The sequence below is a fragment of the Stylophora pistillata genome, chromosome 4 (assembly GCF_964205215.1).
Source record: "Stylophora pistillata chromosome 4, jaStyPist1.2, whole genome shotgun sequence".
NCBI classification, from domain to species: domain Eukaryota; kingdom Metazoa; phylum Cnidaria; class Anthozoa; order Scleractinia; family Pocilloporidae; genus Stylophora; species Stylophora pistillata.
Genome location: NC_142522.1, coordinates 40,331,800 through 40,352,171, shown reverse-complemented (window position 1 = coordinate 40,352,171; position 20,372 = coordinate 40,331,800). Strand labels below are relative to the sequence as shown.

Here is a 20,372-nt window from a genome sequence, read left to right as displayed (position 1 = left end):
ACATTGACATTGACCAATCATTCTGACCAATCAGAATGTCTGGTTTATTTCTTTCTTTGCACTGAATTAACCCTCTTCTGCACTGAATTAACCGAAAACTGCATTCATCTTGACCGATCAGAACTGAGAAATTTTTTCATGTATATTATTACGTCGGAAATATTTTATCATGTATCTTATAATAACAAACGCCGGAAAAGGCGACCAAGTAACACTGTCGCGTAAAACTAAAACGAGCTAGAATAACTTGAAATAAAAGTTATTGAAATGAGAAAGTCAGTCTCTTAACTAGTCTTAACTTGAACTTCGGAGAAAACCATTACAAGAAATTAATCCAGTATTAATGTTTAATAAATATTTATTTTATAACAGCTGTAGAATTCTTGAGCGCTCATTGGTCGACAGCCTTTGACATAAAGGTCATAGATCATAAAAATAACGTGACGTGTAACGCAACTCTCAGCAGTCCTCGCCATATTGGAGAAAAAATTTCACTTGGAAAACTCCATTGCAAACTTGCGAAAAATGGACGGTGACGAATTTCCAAGTTTAAGAATGGTATACTAGGAGATATATTTGAAGGCGAGCTTATCAAGGTGGAAAAAAAGCGAAGGAAAAATCTTGAGGAGAAAGCCGTTTCTCGGTTCGCAACGTTAGTATTAGGGAGGTGACGACCTCGTACAAATACTTACCGATGTAAAGGGCACAAAATTAAAACTAAAAGGATGAAAAAACGAATTCAGGGTAACAGAGTCTAATGCCATTCATTAGTTACTGGTATTTTAATCATGGAAATGACGTCAATAATGGTTAAAACTTTGCAATGAAATATTTAACACTGTTGACGTCATTGAATTAAACTGCAGCAAAGTCCTGTAAATACTTTGGGACGCTGACACACGATCACTTCTTGCAACAATACTGCTAGCTCAACAGAGCTTTCCAACTCTTGGTTTTAGGAAGGTCATAGGCTCCTTTTGTTTTAGTTAACCATCAACATTGTCTGGGGCTGCTCCACCTGTGATTTTGGTCTTACTGGTTCAGTTGTAGTGCTACACGCACGGCTCCCTGGACAGACGCTGTACACCCCGGACACCCGTTGCAGTTCAACGTTTTGAGCATTTGAATGTATGTCACAATTTCTTAGTATTCTTCTCAGTTGATGGAAATAAGTGGAATGCAGTTATGGATGACAATGGCAAGGAAAGGGTATTATGGGAAACTTTAAGGAAAGCATTATGGGAAAATGGGAACGAAGCTGGCACTCATGCTACTTAAACAATCTTTGATGTCCATGGCATTTTTTAATGGTTTTAACAACTTTAAAGTCAGATTTCATTTCTTCAGTCAAGCTTTGGAGGACCCGCCTCCCGGTTAGCTCAATGGATAGAGCGCCGGACTGTTGAGCGGGAGGTCAAGAGTTCGAGCCCCGGCCGGACCATCACTCAAGGTCTCAAAATTACTGAGGAGAATTTGCTACCTTTCTATAATATCAGGAAATGGATAGACATTCTAGTCTTCTCGGATAAGGACGAATAAACCGTAGGCCCTGTCTCCTGCAGGGTTAGGGGTAGGAGACGTTAATTTCCCACGCACGAGATTACTGTATGATGGATGTCCTCCCCTGGGGTGGGATGGGTGGGTTACAAGTGTAATGCGCCTTTGATCATTACATGTTAAAAGGTGCACTATAAATTGATAAATTGTTATAATCATTATTGCTGAGAGTTGCCTACCCAAGTCATAACGTGACCAAGCCAGTTACGTGATGCCTCTTTGCTTAGGCTTAAAGCACCATAACAGGTGCAATTTGAATTTACTTTTAAGTAACTCGTATTACTAAAATATGTACATAGTACCATGTTTGCAGGCGCAGAACTTATCTTAGACTTTAATTCATTTCAAGTGACAGTCTCCTCTGCTTCGAGAGGCGAAGCAGCCAGGAACTGGCCGGAGAGGGGACTGGCACGAAAAAAAAACAGCTTAACAACGTGATTGCTAACGAACAGAGCGTTCTGATTGGTGAAAATGGTAGATCCTGCTATTTTGACAAAAAACTAGCGAGAATCTTAGAAAAACAACATGTCCAGGAATCCAAATTGCTTTCCGGACGGCGTTCTCTTTTTCTTTTGGTTTCATCTTGTTTCTTGTATCTTTTTTATTTCATTTCGTCACTTGAAGAGCTTTGTGTTAGCAAAGAGAGCTTCTCTTCTGTCTTATTGGAACATTTTCTAAAGAAAAGAACGATGAAATTCATTCGAGGCACACAAAGATGAACAAGTGGACCACAGTTACTGTTGATAGAAGTCAAAAGCACCTCTAACTATTTCAATCGTCAGCGCCACATGCTCAACCTTTTTCTTTTTCTTCTTTTTATTTGAAATGGGTGACTACATAATCTAACAGCAAATCTATGAAAGTTATTCATCCTATCGTTAAGAGCTACACTATTTCATGGCAATCAATGATACGCAAGTCAATCTACTCTGATGCCCTAAATCAGAAGTTTTTTCCGCAAAAAAATTGCGAGACACGTAATGAGCCTCTTTATGAACCTCGTTACCATGTTACCTGGGTCTCTTCTCTTTCCACTGTTCTTTGATAAGGACAAAATAAGGACAAAAATGTAAGAGTTGTTGGTGGTGGCATTAGGAGACAACTAGATTAACAATAACAGTTACTAGAAAAATTCAGAATTTCTTGAAAATAGTACAACATTTACTAACCCCCGGGACACCTTCTCCACCAATGTGAATATAAGCACAACGAGTGCCTAAAAAATTGAAAAAAAAGTTAATTTGAAATAAATTAATCATTGTTTAGCCTCGTTGTATATAAATGTATATCCATTAGAAAGTACTCTACTTCTTCTGTTCAATTAGAATGAATGACTTGGTGGCTTAAGTGTGGGCGCCTTGAACCGGCCGAGTCTTTCCAACCAGGAGCAGAAATGATTACCAGCAAATTTCCTGGGGAAACCAGACTAAACTGCACGGGAAAGAGATGTGGGGATACCCTGCGATGGACTAGTATATCTCCCATTAAATGATTAAAAGAAATCTTTTAGTCTTTAAATGCAACAGAAATCGGGATAAAACCCAAGGAAGATGATCCACTCGTATTCAGACTTAGGTGTCCTAACCAAATTTAGTCTTTGGAGTCAGAAAGAAAAGGTTAAGATGTAAGCTGATATAACTTTAACTTTGAATCTTGAAAATCAACGGGTGTAATTCGGCAATACAAATGCAATTCCGGAGTACATTGCGCTCAACTGACAACTGTAGATCTACAAAATTTATAAGTTTCCTTCAGTCGACGGATAATTGTTAAAAAGTCTTGATCTAGTCTTGAGTAACAATACTAATACCTCACCAAGTCCAAATTCAGAAAACATCAGCTCAAAATCGATTCTCAAATTGTTGTACTTACTTGAGCGAAACTTATGAGACCTGCAATCTGAAAAATAAATTAGAAAACTCATTATTACATTAGAACCTCTCGACACAACAGCCATCTCAGCCTGTGGACAGAGTCTTTCTGCAATAACGAATAGGGTTTGAAAACAAATCATTTGTACACGCCACGCATTAGTCCTCTGGCAGTTTTGGAGCCCTTAGTGGCGGGTGTCGACATTGATGTGGGAATTGTGGAGAGTTTAGAACAAGACTGAATGTATAGACCTTCAACTGGGACAAAATGAGAGCCTATGCCGAGTGGTGACCAATAGTTCGAGGAAGTTCGACCTTGGATTCCTCTGATGAAGAGGTAACTCGTTATTAATTGGCTGCACTTTAATGGCGTAGTTACCCTCGAACGCTGCTTACTTGAACCAAACAAAGATTATTAGTTTGGGTCCTTAATTAATGGCACTTCATTATACCCTTCGTTTTAGTTGAATTATTTAAGCCAAAGTTCCTCCTTTTCATTAACAAAAAAACAAACTCCGACGACAAGCCTAGTAATTTATTGGGATATACATTGGAAACCCGTTAATAGGTCACCAACAGGCCCAATGAAATTGGCCTAAACGACTGGAATAAAGATATTTTTCCAGTAATTGTAAAAATATGAAAAACTCCACTCAATACATAATAAACCCTAATGCATTTTTTTGGACTCTACTGTAAAAATAAAACAAGGACAAGCTCTAAGCTCCTTGACTTTTCTTAAGTGGCGGCATTAACCGGTTGGGGTTTTTAGATGTGGCCTGCCGTCGACCGCATCAACGGGTGACCTGGTTTTACTTTATATGAAAATAATGTGTGGTCGTTTTCCGGCCATAAAAAGGTGGCCGTAAGTACCGGAATGGTCTTAAAGCTGGGTTCCATTGATTTTACATACCGTCATTGCCCACTCAAAACCAAAATGTTCGTCAAAAGCACCTCCGAGGCTTGGACCAATAAAAGCTCTGTGAAAAATTGTTTAAATTTTAAAAACCACAACAACAAGACAACTAAGAAGCACAAACGGTAGCAGTAGCCACAGCATCGAATATATAGCATCAAAGAGCAAAGTATTCAGCATTAGTTGATGCAGAAGTTACTGATTGAAAGACGGCTCGTATTTTGTTTGGAATCAAGCTCTGACTGTAAATTCCTATGAAAATGATGAAGATTCAAATCCCTGATGTTGAACCCCTTGTCTGCCATAACAGAATCCCCCTCTTCAAGTTTGTCCAATAGACCACTTTTTTCTGTTATGTATCTGTCGCTGACATTTCCAGTCCATAGTTTATAAACGAAGGTGAAATAACCTGTTGGTGAGATTCCTACTAGTGCTTTCATAGTGTTGTGCAGTTTATAGTTACTCCAGGTGGTCCTGTGGGCACTAGGGGATGTTGGCTTTTGTAAAAATATCTCTGTACAGCCTATTATTATTCTTGTACTTGGAAACTTACAAAAAGACTTTGGTAAAGTTTTCTTAACGTCTTCCTTACAAGGCCATTTGAGGAGAATGTCATGAAAAACTGTAGACAGAAAACAAACCCAAGTTATGAAAACTTTGCTAACTGATCCCTCTGATACTCCAAATATATCTGAGAGATGTCTACTTAAAAGCCCAAGTCTGAGTCTCACCAAAGTTAAGATGAACTCTTCCATAATGGTCAATAGTCTTTGCTTTCCAGGCTTCTTTTTACTTGAATCCTTTTGATACCTAACATTTTTTTCTTTGTTTTTGTCCCAATACTTAAGTTTTTCTGCAAACGGCTTCAGCAAATTAAATATCATCATTAGGCAAGCCAGGCTGGGTATTCCGGTGTAAAATTTGACAGACCCGTCATTTTTTAAAACATCCACAAAGAGCTTTCTTTTCAGCTGTTTGTTGTTTGTTAACTTTGCTTTAAGTCTTGCGCGTTCTTCCTTCAAAGCATCAATTTCACTGGTTAAAACCTCAAAATCTTCAAAAGGAAAGTCAGTTTGAGTTCCCTTGTGATTGTTTGGAAGATGCTGATAATAATTGTAATCTAAAAGAACTGCCTCGTTGCTTGTAACACTGGTATCTTCGCCTACCTGGGTAACCCTTTTACTCTTTTTAGGTTTAGGATATTCATGGAATGTTCGTTTCTTCCTAACATCTAGTCTCTTTTCACGGGAAGAAACAGGTCCTTCCTTTGCCGAGGGATTAAAATACTTCGGTAATTCACCTGGAATAACCTCTCTTCTCCCGCCAAGCGACTTTTTGATAGAGGAAGCTTTGAAATGTGCACTGCAAATCCGGGGGTTTTTTTGACCTCGGAATTCGGGATCACTTCGTCGTCAGAAGTTCTTCCAAACCCTTCTAGAACTCTGTTCTGAAGGGAAACAGAAAAACGAAAGATTCGGACGATTCCTGGAACTGTTCAAGCAGTTCGCCACAGAACAAAAGTTCACCATAACTTCGGAAAATAATTGTAACTTTTACATTACAGGCAGTACACCGGTCTCTGTTTTTAATTTTTCCCGTACGCTGTCCTCCAAGCCTGGTTTACATGTTCGTTTCTAGGTCTCGGGAGCGCGCGTCCAACTATATCGAAAGGACCCTACTGAACGTCACAATCGAGATAATCTATCGGTTGGTTTTGTTCAAGAGAAGTTACTTTAGCCTAGAAACTGTCCACATAACCTGAAGCGAAACTCAGAGAGTTGATGCCATAAAATCTCCCTTACGGATTTGAATACTGTAACACTTTACTTAAAAACACTGCATCGCTTCACGAAAAATTAACGAAACGCCAACACTGGAAAGTAGTTTATACCCATGTATGATTTACACCCACAATTGAACACGTCACAAAGCCACGCTACACACGTACAAATACTGGGTCGTTGCCACTACACCGAGTGCATGTTTCTTATCATGGTGCTATTTACATTTTCAAGTGTTTTTCAAAGTTCACAACCCTCATGTCTGTCAAAAAACGTGCATCGTAGATCAGATAACCATAGAACCACTAGGTTAGTCTCCCTCGCAACCGTTTTTAGTCTCGTCACGCAACGCTCCTCTCCACAAGGGAGGAGCATTGCGTGACGAGTCTACCACTAGGTAGGATTTATCCACGAAATACCGCATAAGAGACTAAGCAACACTGCCACACTGCCACCCTCTCTTCAGGCTTAGTTGTACGGGACAACAAAGTCATCTAGGTTGCTGTTGTTATTTTGTTCAATGAACATTTGAAGAAGTATTCTTGACTCATGGAGTCCATGTAAAACTAATTTATATCAAAAAAGCCGACCTATATAAGGTAATCTCATTTTGCATATAATTGACGGCTTCCTGGTTGAGTGTCCTTTTTTAGCAAAAGCATTTTAAGGGAATGGGTCAATGGACTTTTCCTTTTGGGCACATAAATATCCAATCTTCAGTGGTCGAAGAGTGAAGTTAGACATTTTACCAAACGTTTACAAAAAGAAAACTTTTGAAATCTCAGAAAGCGACCGACTTATTTTGGAAAACTTAAATCAGGAGGGTGTCATAATCTCGTAAATGGGCGAACCCCCTGGGGGAATATTCGCGGCAATTTCATGTTATTCGCATACTTTGTTTACATCGCGCACCTGACAAAATTCACACGGGAAAGTTTTCTGCCAATGGAAAATCTTTTCTCATGAAGAAAAAGCAGAAATCAAAATTAGAGGAGTCCCTGGGCAGAGAAAAAAGAAAAAAAAACAGGCCCAAAAGAAGAGAGAAATGGCACCATTTTGTCAGGAAAAAAAACAGTCCTGCACTCCTCTCCACGCTGGCATCCAAATTACGAACAAAGAAGTCACCATCAAATCTACATTTGTCGTACGTAAGGCTAAAAACGAAGTTTCCTTTCGATAAGCAAGTACGTACTGGCCTTGAATAAACCTACCCGAGGGAACTCATTTCAGCGATAAGGGTATTACTTAAGCTGTCTGTCGATTCGCTGTTTTGCTTTTCAGCAGTTTCTCCAGCTTTACCTTTCTTGCCGCGGGTTTTTTCTTTGTCAATTTTGCCCATTATTCAATGTTCGACAGAGCGAGATAAAAAAACGTGACTGCTATGCGATACTTTTTCCGGGAAAATCTTGATGCATCGTCATTGAGATCCCGTCTTCCCATTGGTTCGCGGTCTCAGGAGGCGAGATAATCTCTTGGTGGGGCACTAGTTGTCTACCGCCAAACCTTTAGGAACTAAAATCTTGGATTTGATTTTGAGAGGAACACATGCACTTTGAGCGAATTTATAGGGTGTGTAGATTTGACCGATTTTCGTGAAATTTCGCCAAAACATTCTAGGGATAACGACGAACGAAAAGATGTCAGGAAATTTTGATCTTTGAAATATTTTTCACCTGGTTTCCCTTTACGCATCACGTTTTGCATATTTTACGCTACTCTAACTTTAGATATATGCGGATATCTAGACAACCAATCAGAGTATCGGAAAAGCCTGACATGCTTTTGTTGATTGGTTACTTAAGGTTACTTCCCACCTTCGCGAGTGTCCTTAGGAAAAAATTCATACGCGCGCTAGTTTCAAGAAAACCCTAACAAACTATACATCAAAAGAAAGCTTACGAAATGCAGTTTACGATAAAAATATAATTTTAACGATTTTTTTCATTTAGGGAGTATCAGGAGCCGGTAAGACATGAAACAACCAAGTTTCACTGAGTCGGCGGCAAAACTAGCCCTTCCAAAATGACACGCTCTAGTGCTAAATTTGCTTGGCCTTTAGCTGACGGTGTGTGCGTTACGAGTGAAGGAGCGGTACACAAAACATGCACGTTTTAATTTGCAAATGGTAGAAGAAATTTCCCAACGATCTTTCTAATCCCGACAAATCATAGGGAAAGTCCTCGCGAAGGACAACCATTAAACTGGGTAGATGAACTCACAATTCTTGCAGATTTAATTCTTACCTCGTTCTTTACGCGAAACTCAAAATAGAATCGTTGATTATCTCATATATAGCAATGAAAAATCCCTCCGTCGAGAACACAAACGCTAGTTAAACTTTCTCTTTCTTTTAATTAATCTTCGACTTCGAATACGCGGAATTACGGGAGGACTGGTTCAACGGCCCTCTCGTTATATCGTTCTTCGACTTCGAGAGCGCGGGACTGCGGGTGAACTAGTTTAACGGCCCTATCATTTCATTATTCTTCGACTTCAGGAAAGCTTGAATGCGAGACCACTAGTTTAAATGTCCTCTTAATATTATTTTTCGACATCGGGACAGCGGGAGGAATCCATTCATAGCGGTCAGTAGCGGCCGGGTATTCTGAAGTTGTTCCCATCAACATCTCGGGCACTATTTGATTCAAAATTTTTCTCATGTTCCACTCAGTCTCCTTCAGAACGAAGAGTAATCATAGTCGTACAACGATCACAACTCCACCGTTTCCTTAATTCGTGTACCACTCTCTCCGAGTCGCGCGTTGATTCGCTGAAATTTGAAGACCTGTCAAACCACAAATTAGGGGGCGGCACGGGTTCGAATCCTGTCGAGGCATGAATTTTTTTTCAGGTTTCTTTTCTGCAATTGCTTAGATTGCAGTCCACACGCGAAGATCATTTCTGTGCTTGAATGTCTCTTTAAAGAGAGTCAAAACCGCTCATCTCACTTTGAGTGTTTTTAATCCAAGTCTACCTAGTCCAAAGTCAAACGAGAATAGCGAAATGTGGCATCTTTTATTTCCTGTGTTCAATCTAACTCTTCCATGTCGCCAAAATCTTCTCTTTCCTCAGAGTAAATTTTGTTATTTTCCTCTCTAGATTCAAATGTCTCGACTAATCCATTGTTGGATGCCACACAACTTGACACTAGACAACACTGCGCTTCAAACAAAGGAGACAACACAAGTTCCAAGTCTTTCCGCGTGATTTCCAATCGAGCGAGAAGAGCGTCGAAGTTCTTCTTAGAAGACTCCATTGCTTTTGCTATGCTTGAGTTCTTTCTCTCGAGTCTGTCAAAAATGAAACAAAATGTGAACCATCAGCATTTACTTTCTGCAAAGAAAACCTAGAAAACGATTTTAGACAGCAAAATTAAGAAGCCAAGAGGGTTGGTTGAGGAAACGATTCACCTATTCACGAAACTTCAATCTTGTATTGAGCATGTACATGTACCATGTCTTTGTGTCTTTTCCTGGCGTTATTCACCCTCTTTCTACTCAAGTGTCATAATTTATCGTACCTCTCAATAAATTCCTTTCTTTTTTCCTCATAGAAACCGAGGATCTCGCGGTAACTTTTAATGATGTAATGTAAAGAAGTATCAAGATAATAACATGTAAGACTAGTATGGGCTATCGTTGGGTTATTTGGTCGACTAAACTGATAAAGAGAAAGATATACCTACATAAGAATCAAAGCCAAGGAGAGAATTCTCCACTGCAAAGGCTTCAGAGTGATGTTTTTACTATTAAGACTAAAATAGAGGATAACAAACAGAGATATAAATAAACAAATCAAGATGTAGAACATATGGTGTAACCAATTTTTTGTTGTACAATCACTGATTAGTAAAGTGTCAGTACAGGCGGCCCAGGCTCTATCACGGGCTCTGTCACAGGCTCTTTCACAGTGGATTATTATAGAGTTTTTATAGTGGTTTAGTTGGACTTGCTATTGAGCTCCGTAAATATAAAGTTGTGTGAAACAATCAAAGAAATAAAGAGTAGTCTGTGCTGTTCTTGTCGCGATTTGAGACCGTTTTGCTGTGTTTCAGCCTAACGTCCCTGCACTACCAAATAAAAGGGAAGGTAGGAAAGCTCCGTCTCACACACGCTCGCAAAAATCGCTCGAAAAACACACTTAAATACTTCCCCTTGATTCGAAACTTGGTAGCACGAAAGCCAAATAGTTGCCCTTCAAGATCACCAAAACAAATCCCACAAAAGTTGGGTTGTCGAGCAACCAGCCCAGCGAAAATCTCAAATTCACCGCCATTTCAACGCCATTAGAATGCGCGTCCGTCGAATCGTGTGCAGTCAAAGTTCGTTACGACGCGGTCGGCCCGGACACTAGCAAAACTGACTAGTCATTCATATCGTGGGGCTACCCGTTGTTTCCCGTTGGGCCTAATTTTGCTAGTGTCCAGGCCGATCGCGTCGTAACGAACTTTTGTAACTGCACAGGATTTGACGGACGCGCTTTCCAATGGCGTTAAAATGGTGGTAAATTTGAGATTTTCGCTGGGCTGGTTGCTCGACAACCCAACTTTTGTGGGATTTGTTTTGGTGAACTTGAAGGGCAAATATTTGGCTTTCGTGCTACCAAGTTTCGAATCAAGGGGAAGTATTTAAGTGTGTTTTTCGAGCGATTTTGGCAAGCGTGTGTGAGACAGAGCTAGAGCTTTCCCACCTTCCCTTTTATTTGGTAGTGCTAGAACTTTAAGCTGAAACAGCAAAACGGCCTCAAATCGCGACAAGAACAGCACAGACTACTCTTTATGAAGGTAAGACTTTATTTCTTTGATTATTTCACACAACTTAATATTTACGGCAAGTCAAAAGCAAGTCCAACTAACCTACTAAACAAACTCTACAATAATCCACTGTGAAAGAGCCTGTGAAATAGCCTGTGACAGAGCCTGGGCCGCCTGTGGTGTCAGTTGAGATAACAGTCCGCTCACTTTCGTTCATTTCAACGTTGTTCTTCTATGAGAAGTGATTTCTAAGCTTTCCGAGTGTTCTCCCAACATCCCAAGTGACTTTATGACGAGATAGAGCCCGGAAAAATGCGTTCTATTGCTTTTATGACATAATTAGTTAGTGCAGGCTCGAAAATCTGATAAAACATCCGGCTGGAAACTGAATCTGACCAATCAGACGATGCGTAATATGTTCAAATTATGTTACGATTGGCAATCAAAGAATAATTTTAACCTTGACAAAATTGACATTAATTGTATCAGTTCACATTAGGATTACTCTCTCCTGAAAACCCACTCACCTAAAGGTGTGAACAAGCTGAGTGACGTCATGCGATACTTCCCCAACAGTCAGCTTGACTTCACTCAACAAATCTGGCATGCTGGGTAGAGAAACATGAGTATTTTCTTGCAGTAGAATCAGTACATGAATGTAACCTTGTCAGAGCACTTTCCGAAGAAATGCCGTAAGAAGACCATAATAATCGCAACCACCAATCAGGGAAACGTAAATTTCATAAAGAGCCAGTAAGAACTCAGAGATAATAATTTTGTAGATGGCCCAAACAGCGGGTAAACGAGAGTTAGAAAGACACAATTCTTGATTTTCACATGACGTCATCAAAATTAAAAAAATTAAGGAATTAGCAATCTTTTTTAGATTTCAGTTTAGTTATTAGAACAGCTAAAGACTTTTAACAAATTCTCAATTTGATAAGGTTTTACCTCTTGTGATAAAGTAAGGTTATAGTTCTTGGTTACGATATTAAAATGGCGGTCGTGAATGTTAAAAAAAAAGGTGACTTATCCGCTGAAATTTCGCAATCTAAACAGTCCTTGTATGAGAATAAGTAGCTGTCGGCCGCCGCACAGACCTGATTCTTCAGTCGCGAGTCTGTTAGAATATTCATCTTCTTTGATCTCTTTTATCTAATGACTTTCTTTGTTGAATGGTTTTGATGAAGGCGTGACAGTGAAAACCGGCAATTGGATCAAGATTGGCAACTCATTAGTAAAACAGGTGACTGAAGTAATAACCAGGCAAAGTTGGATTACTTTCGATATCCAATTGAAGACTGCACTCTAAGGTGTTACATTCTTTGATATAAATCATGATTGCCCGGTCACACTTACGTTCGAAACAATCTTTCCAATACAATTCGCCTTCTAATGGTGATTTGCGATTTTGAGTCGATGGGAGGCAGATTACAAACTTTATCCTACAACAAAAAAAAATCAGATATAGATTATTAGAAAAAAAAGATAAACGTCTACGACCCTACTTAGTTGAGATTTTACTTCAGAACGTAGATACTATTTCTTAACTTTGATTTTCCACCAGCAAAGGTTAGTAAGGAAATCTTAAATAAGCGAAAACGCATTTTCATAAGATTCAGCAAATTCGCGGTCAATAAAGAAAAATGCCATTCGTATTGCTTTGAGCTTGGGACAAAGATAAATCCTCCAAACTCCTTACTCCGATGTTCCACCGAAATCCGATGACCTGGGGGTTCGTATTCCGCGTGATAAACTCAAATATTTTCTTTGTCTCAGGCTCGTGGAAAGACCAACATCATTTCTTTTTTCACTCATGACTGGACACAACATTTACCACCTTTAACAACAACAAACATATGAAACATATGAGTGAACTGCGGTTATGAGACGTATATAAGAACGATCCTTCGCAGTAAAGCACTATTTGAGCAATAGTGGAAATCAGACCTGAAAAAAATTTCAGGCCTGTACGGGATTCGAACCACTGACCTCTGCGATACTCTGCGATATTTACCACCTTTGCTAGTCAAAATAACTTTCATTCAGTAAACTTAATGATTACTGACGGTGTACTTACCTGATTTGGGGATTTATTTTCTTTTATCACTATATTTCCTTTGGTCATTTCTAGACCAGCGTCAGCGTCTGCATCACAGTCTGAATCTTCACTGTCATTCATAGCAGCTTGGAAGAACTGAAGAGCCCTGCTCATGAAGGATTCTGGGTCTGAAAGGTTTGAAGGTTCACCGTGCTAAAACGTTTACCTCCAAAACATTTCCTGGACAAGTTTTATTTGGCAACTTTTTCTCGAAAAGATTTTCCAAACAAGTTTCCATCAAAAGATTTCTTAGAAAAGTTTTCTTTCATAGGTTTTCGTCAACGAAGTCGAAGTAAAATGTTTCCTTTTACGAGTCTTTTTTCCAAACAAAATAAACTAGTTATTATAAATAAAATTACTTTGACACCAACATGGTTTACAACCGCAGCACATTGTAGATCAATCGGTTTTAACTGACAAGTTATTAACTTCTTCCAATTTTGCCCCAAATAATCGCCGAGATCTTGATTCCTTCAAAGCCCGCCGACATGAAAGTCAGAAAAATCGTGAACTTGCAGTCTAATAATCGAAGAAAAACGCTTACCTTTGTCTTTCGCCTCTAGCGTGACTCCTGCGGCTTTTGGCTTTACAGAGAGTCCCAGATATTCAAAGGTAGAATGTGTGCACCATTCCTGGAACATAGTTCGGGCAGATTTAATTACTGCGTCACTGTTCAGTAATTTCTTGTCAAAATCCAGCTTCCTTTCGCTTTCAGAAGTAAATTCGCTCCCAACCTTGCCAGAATCTAGCGTCTTCCTCAACGATTTGGCAGGCACTTTAAGTAAATGATTGGGCAAAAGGTCAAGTTCATTCGGTATCTGTTCAGGTTTTTCAAGTAACAGATCTGTTTTGTCCAATAAATGATCTAATGCAACTGATTTTTCAGGTCCGCACGCCAGAAAAGATGTGCACAAAGACGATGACAAGTTCTTTGGAGGATTGTTCTCACTGTAAATAGAAGAATTCTCGTGAGATGTTATACGAGAATCTCTCTCACGAAACGTTTCTACACTATTGCATGCCGTCTCTCCATACAAACTTTTTCCGCTTTTATCGTGATCCATGATGCAATCATCTTTTGCGCCATCACTTAAGAAAATTACAAATCCAATCAAAGATAAACTTTAAGAGGAATACTTTAAACTTTTTATGACGTGAGTAAGAGTTTTTAAAACAAGTTTTGCTTTGTACAAGAGTTTTTGTGCACCAACCATCAATAAACTTGACTCATGAAGATCCAAAAAATGACAAATCAATGCCCACTTTCATGTACATTTTCTCCTTGCAAATAACCTAGGTTTGTTGTTGTTAAGAAGGTCAATAATTGAGATTTCCATCCCAGTGTGTAATTCAATTGACACCACCTCTAGCCTTCCCCTATTAATTTTTAGCTCAAGTGTCCTCATTTTTAACAAACTGTTAAAACAATTTGATTTTGGTAACAGTTCCTCTATATGATGAATATACGAAGTTCATATTTGTTTTTTTTTTTTTAACTAGGGTTATAGATACGTATGATGCACGATCCTCGCCGTAGAGAGCGCTATTTATGCAATAGCGAAAATCAGACCTGAAAAAAATCAGGCCTGTACGGGATTCGAACCACTGACCTCTGCGATACTAGTGCAGCGCTCTACCAATTGAGCTAACAAGCCAACTGGGAGCAGGCCGTTAAGTTGATTCGTAATAAACTCGTGATGATAAATCAGATATGATGAATATATGAAGTTCATATAAATATATATTTTTTCTATGCTAAAACATAGATACAGAACATGTGGGGATACAAAGTTCTGAAGGTAACATGTTTTTTTTCTATCACCTTACATTCTCTTGTTTACTATCTTTCTCAAGAAGAACTTCACCAGAACCATTCCTGTGAAAAGATAATGGTCAGTTTTGAATTAATTCAATCAGTAACCATGTATGAAGATAGAGATTTGTTGATGACCTATCAGCCGGTTGAAAACGGTTAGCTTTGCACGGAAGTGGCTTTTGTATGCATACCATGAGGCATACGATGGGTCAAAAACCCATTGTTTCTTGTATGGATGTTGTGGTTCAACTTTATCCTACATTACCATAACCAAAAACAATGGAAAATAAAATTTACACCAAGGATAAAATTGAACTACAACATAGATAAACCCATACCTTTTTTTATCTATAAAAGCATTAAACTGCAATTTCTGCTGGTTTACTGGGGTGTTTATAGCCCTCTCAAAAAGTTTGTGACTCATTTTTTCTACAGGATGTGATTTGAACAATCATCTGTATAAAGTAAATCACCTACAGCACATGAACTACTCTAAATGACAGTACACTAAATTCTCATATTAGGTCAATTCAGCTCTAGTGTGAGGCCAAGAACCTCTCAGGTAATCTACAAGTAAGAAAAACTGTTGCTTGTGAAATAAGGTTGAGACATATCCTATACCAAACACACCCTCAAAGAATCACAACTTGCAACCAAATTGACCAATCTTTGCTGCACGTTCTCTCGACTTATGTTCTCTCAATACCCTGTGAAGGTTATTTAGCCGGTGAGTGAATAGAGAGAAACTAGTATTGACCGATAAACTAACAAATTAATTCTAAGTTCCCCTTACCTGCTGGTGCTGTTGTCATTCTTAAGCAAAACAAACATCTTGTGGCTGTATGGCATGCAAAAAGTTTAAACATTAACTTCTTAAAAATAATTTTACACTTCATTATCCATAACTTTCAGCAACCCATATGTCATGTATCTAACCAGTGTTTAAGAACTTATGTGGGGTTATTAGGCAGGCGTAAGTATTACTGAAAAGCTCTGTATCTTAAGAGCTTCACTATATCAATAGCCCACTTCTACTTATGCAGAATCTTCAGATTATGCAGCAGACTGATAGTATGAAGATTCTTGGTGTCATTTTAGATGAAAGAATAACATTTAAGCCCTATATACAAGTACAACTTAAGAAGGCATGTGCTAAGGCAGCTGCCATGCGTAAGTTTATACCACAAGATGTTATGATTCGCCTTTACAAAGCATATGTACTACCCCACTTAGAGTATTGTAGCCCACTCCTGCTAGGAATAAGTCATGAACTCAAAAAAAAGTTAGAGGACACTAATTGCTACATCCTAAGGACTATCCTAGGGTATTCAAGCTCAGTGTTTTATGATTTTCTTCTTAATTTAGCTAAATTACAAAACTTAGAGACACGGAGGCAATTCCAGTCATTAGTTATTTTATATAAATGTTTAACAGGACAGGGACCGGAATATCTTAGTAAGTTTTTTAACATTTTAAATGTAAATTACAACCTAAGGGGGTCTGGCACACGCCTTAAGCTGCCATCGTTCTACTTAGAATACATGCACAAGTCATGGTCATATTTAACTACTAAGCTTTGAAATGGTTTGCCTACTAGAGTTAGGGAATGTCCGGACTTGGCTGCCTTTAGGCGCGTGTTGCATTCGTTTATGGCGAGGCTTTAACTCGATTTTTAACAACTTTCGCTTATTAATTAGATAGCACATACAAATTGGATAATATATTAGCTTTTCAATATTTTTATCTTTTGATATTAGTTCTTATAAGCTCATTATTTGTAATTAGTTTCACGTTCATGTTTTAAACGAACTATTAGCTCTTAGGTGATACATGGGTAAATAAAGTATTATTATTATTATTATTATTATTGGAAGATTACCTGTAATAACAAGAAACACACTTAACAGGATATCTGGTCATGCAACCATGTAATTTTGCTCGGATGGCTTAAAATCCCAATGAGATAAGGATTTTCATTATCTGTAAAAAGCACATTATCTACTGTGTATGAATAAAATGACACACTTAATTCTCATTTATGTCAATTCAGCTCTACCAAGAGGCCAGGACCTCTGAGATAATCTATATTAAGTAAGAAAAATTGTTGCCATTGAAATAACATTGATGCATATTCTATACCAAACACATAGGTTGCCACAAACTAGACCAACCTTTGCTGCAAAATGTGACCTTACAGAAAACATGGCTGACTGACAGTACCTTTCACCAATCCGTGTCCACACTGGAGAATCTGAGATTTGTGACTCAAAATATTTGGAAGCTTTAAAACAAAAGTTGCTGCAAAAACACTGTAACATAAAAAAATGCTAAATCTTACTGCATGTGCAACTGTTACAGGCATGGTGTGAAATCACAAGATATGAATAAGAAATAAAAGCTATTCCTTCATTTAATTTTGCTTTGATCTGAATATCCTACACACAGATGTTTTTTGCTCAGCAATATCCACCCTAAACAATACCCCAACCTAAATACAACTGACTTGTTGTCAATCTATTAAAAGTACTTAATTCACCACTACTGATTAAAATATCAAGAACAAGAATAATGAAATAACCAGAGAGGGGAATAGTTTACCTTTCTTTCTGTGATATCATAAACTCTACTTGTTTTTACAAAGATCTTGTACTTTTGGGCTGGAATCTGGAAAATTGAACAAATTAGGTGAGCATGCTGTATATGTAACCTTTCCTTCAACTGCTGTACTTTGATTTTTTTTTTCCCCCACCATTTTGAGTTTTATGTTTCTTTGTTTCAAACTATGGTAATGTATAAAACACTTTACAATTGGTTTGAACAATTTTAACCAAGGAAACCAGAAACTCAGGTTGAGACTCCAACTAATCATGCTCATCAGAAAATAATTTTTTTACTCAATGAGTGGGTACTTAAAATCTCTGATGCCTGCTGCATAAATGTTCTTCCAAGTCTGCTTAAAGGAAAACCTTTCCAAAATTCTTTCCCAGCAGCCCAAAAAATATATTGACATGTCATGAACATGACAGTTTTGTTCTGAAAATGCATCATCTATAAGCCTACATTAGACCATAAGCATCCCCTATATCTTCACATATAAATATGTCCCCTTGGTGTAGACATTTATTTGGATACTTTGGCTCCAAGATGCATCCCTGTTTTTCAAAATCTTAGACAGTATCTCACTCATATTTTCATAAGGGGCCATGTGACAGAGAAAGGCAGAACTTGGTAACATCTGGTAAGTGTGAAGCCATGTTCAGCTACATTAGCTATGGGTCAAAAACTATCACGTAAACCTCTTTTTTACAAAAGAAGGACATTTGTAAGCAATTGCCACAAACTTCAGACTGGACGAACAACAACTACTTACAAACCTGGTTCAAAGTATTTTTACACAAAGGGTAACCACACTTTTTGGACAACATCCTCTCCACCACTACATCTGCATAATGGCTTGTAGTGATTAAGTTTCCCTACAGAAGAGAAAAAATATAACTTTCTCAAAACTTTATCGTGACGTTGTTGTTTTTCCAGATTCGAGGTCGCACAGAGTCTGTTTACCGAGTTGATGAGGAAGTCTTCCGTGATAAAATCTTCTAGAACGAGCCTCTCCACTATGTCGTGAGCTCGTTCTTCTGCAGCGACTTGAGAGCGAATGGACGTTTCAATCTCTTTTAACCTGAAATTCAAACCGGATCGAATGGTCATTACGAAAATTTTGTACGTTTAAAATGCAACGTGGAACTCACCAGTCTTCGCTGCACAATCATGAAAAGTTACAAACAAATAAACTCCTGATATCGACAATGAGAATCTCACCTCTGTTGCTTTTCATCTTTCTTAGCTCGGGCAGACGTCTCTGGAAATAAAAAAAGGCAAATATAAATCACACAAGGAAACAAGAATATCACTGTGATTGATAGAAGAGTTCACTCACTTGTCTTTTTAGATTGCTTCCTTTCTTTTGGTTTTAATTTGTGGGAGTCATTTCCTTCAAAGCCGTCCGCCATCATGTAATTTGTGGTAATCCTAATTAGCATAAATTAATATTTTGCCGGCACGTATCGGAGGACTGGGGTGGCCGTGAGGTATACAGAGAGTTATGGGATCGTGGTTTGCAAGTAGAGGTCGTTCGTTGGAAAAGGCATTCTACGGTCAGCCTTCACCGTGTGTAGCTTTTCGTTTTCGTCTTTTGTATAAATTTAGAGCGGTACTTATACAATAACCTTAAGTAACTATGTAAAAATATGCATGTCATCCATAGCATACCCTAAAACCCCAAAGGGTGGCACCGCTACCTTGGTCGGGGATACACGTTCCCCGTTGTTTCCACCTGTTGGTTTTTAGGGGTTTTCGTGTCCGGCTTTGGTGCACTTAGTTCACTTCAGTTGTAATGGACTTCTGTCAGCATATCGATTTGACGTGAAATAAACGGTGGCTTGGGTGGCCAACCCGTACAGATATCAACTCTTGCGTGTCCGGTTGAGTATACGTAGTGAAGGCAAAATTTGTTCAACTCCTGAGGCCGCTGATAGACTACTTGCCCGTTGGTGTGGGGTCCAGTCTTCCACGCACGAAAACTACCATCGCCGTCGAACGTTCGCCTTGATCACCAAAATGTTCTGGGAGGTGGTATTCCATGTAAAAGGGGAAAATGGAAAAAAAATTATGGATTAACTACCGAATAACTCCAGACTTATCTGAAACCAAAAGTAGGTGGAGAAGCAGTTAGACTGATTTTCTCGCATCGCGCAAACGACGAATTGGATTGAAGTTCCAAAGAAAAAATGTTGGACAGTTTAAATCATTTTTCTGACAACGAAGAGTCGGAATGGCTGGCGAATATTGATCCAGGTTTATTGGATAAATCGAACGAAGAAAAGCAGTAAGACGACAGTGAAATTTTATAATTTATTGAAGAAAATAGAAACAGCAACACGACAACGCACCAATTCCATTGCGCCTCGCATACTTCTGTCGCTCACTCCTCGTATAAGAAATATCCGAGAAATTCGCCCTCACTGAAATAACAATTTGGCGCGTTGGTTAATAAATAACTTATTATACGTTCTGGTGTGTATCGCTGGCTTGTCAAAATACGGCACAACTCGTAAAAATACTCAGCGATACTATACAGAGATATTTAACAACAAAAATACTCAGCGATACTACACAGAGATATTCAACACCGAAGTGGAAGTGGTTAGTGGTGGATATTTACCAAACTGCGAAGCGGCGAGGTAAATATCCACTGCTAACCACCGACACTGAGGTGAATAGTTGTTTTAGTATATACTAAAACAGTGAGATAATATACACCACCAAAAATTGATTTTCGTGATTTCTTCGCTTGTCATAGAGACAAACCGGGACACCATTTTTTCCCGAGTTGCTCGGAGGTAAAAAGCAAAGGATATTCGGAGTTTGACTAGCCAATCAGAGCGCGCCTTCAACGCTATCCACTGTTTTAGTATATACTAAATTTATTTATTGCCAAAAGGTCGTGGCCGAGGTCTTTGCTAAAAAAAACTCTGCCCAGCCGGCAGAATGAGATGATTTTGTGAAAAATTTCAACGA

The 20,372-nt window shown here is 38.6% G+C and overlaps 2 protein-coding genes across 2 annotated transcripts; both read right to left on the bottom strand.

The window, feature by feature from the left end:
- Positions 1-1,284: 1,284 nt before the first annotated feature.
- LOC111330029 (uncharacterized) lies at positions 1,285-5,756 on the bottom strand (the record flags this gene model as incomplete). Its single annotated transcript, XM_088758027.1, has 4 exons — positions 1,285-2,231; positions 2,727-2,773; positions 3,430-3,456; positions 4,342-5,756. A coding segment is annotated over one exon (1,233 nt), but the record flags the coding sequence as incomplete, so codon positions are not given.
- A 2,461-nt stretch (positions 5,757-8,217) lies between these two features.
- Positions 8,218-18,838, bottom strand: LOC111330027 (putative RNA polymerase II subunit B1 CTD phosphatase RPAP2). Its single transcript, XM_022934816.2, has 14 exons — positions 18,733-18,838; positions 18,615-18,654; positions 18,357-18,474; positions 18,170-18,268; positions 17,394-17,459; positions 17,016-17,104; positions 15,589-15,633; positions 14,802-14,855; positions 13,524-13,927; positions 12,959-13,107; positions 12,238-12,323; positions 11,406-11,486; positions 9,811-9,879; positions 8,218-9,415 (listed from the first exon to the last, which is right to left on the bottom strand). The coding sequence occupies exons 1-14, from the start codon at positions 18,833-18,835 to the stop codon at positions 9,154-9,156; spliced, it is 1,665 nt and encodes a 554-aa protein (XP_022790551.2). The 5' UTR covers positions 18,836-18,838; the 3' UTR covers positions 8,218-9,153.
- Positions 18,839-20,372: the final 1,534 nt, after the last annotated feature.

Excerpts from the sequence above, each read along its gene's own strand:
- LOC111330027 (XM_022934816.2), bottom strand. The coding sequence starts at position 18,835 with ATGCTAATTAGGATTACCACAAATTACATGATGGCGGACGGCTTTGAA. Across the intron at positions 18,475-18,614 it reads AAAGATGAAAAGCAACAGAG|GTTAAAAGAGATTGAAACGT; the intron begins GTGAGATTCTCA and ends TTTGAATTTCAG. Across the intron at positions 9,416-9,810 it reads TCCTTGGCTTTGATTCTTAT|ACTCGAGAGAAAGAACTCAA; the intron begins GTAGGTATATCT and ends CATTTTTGACAG.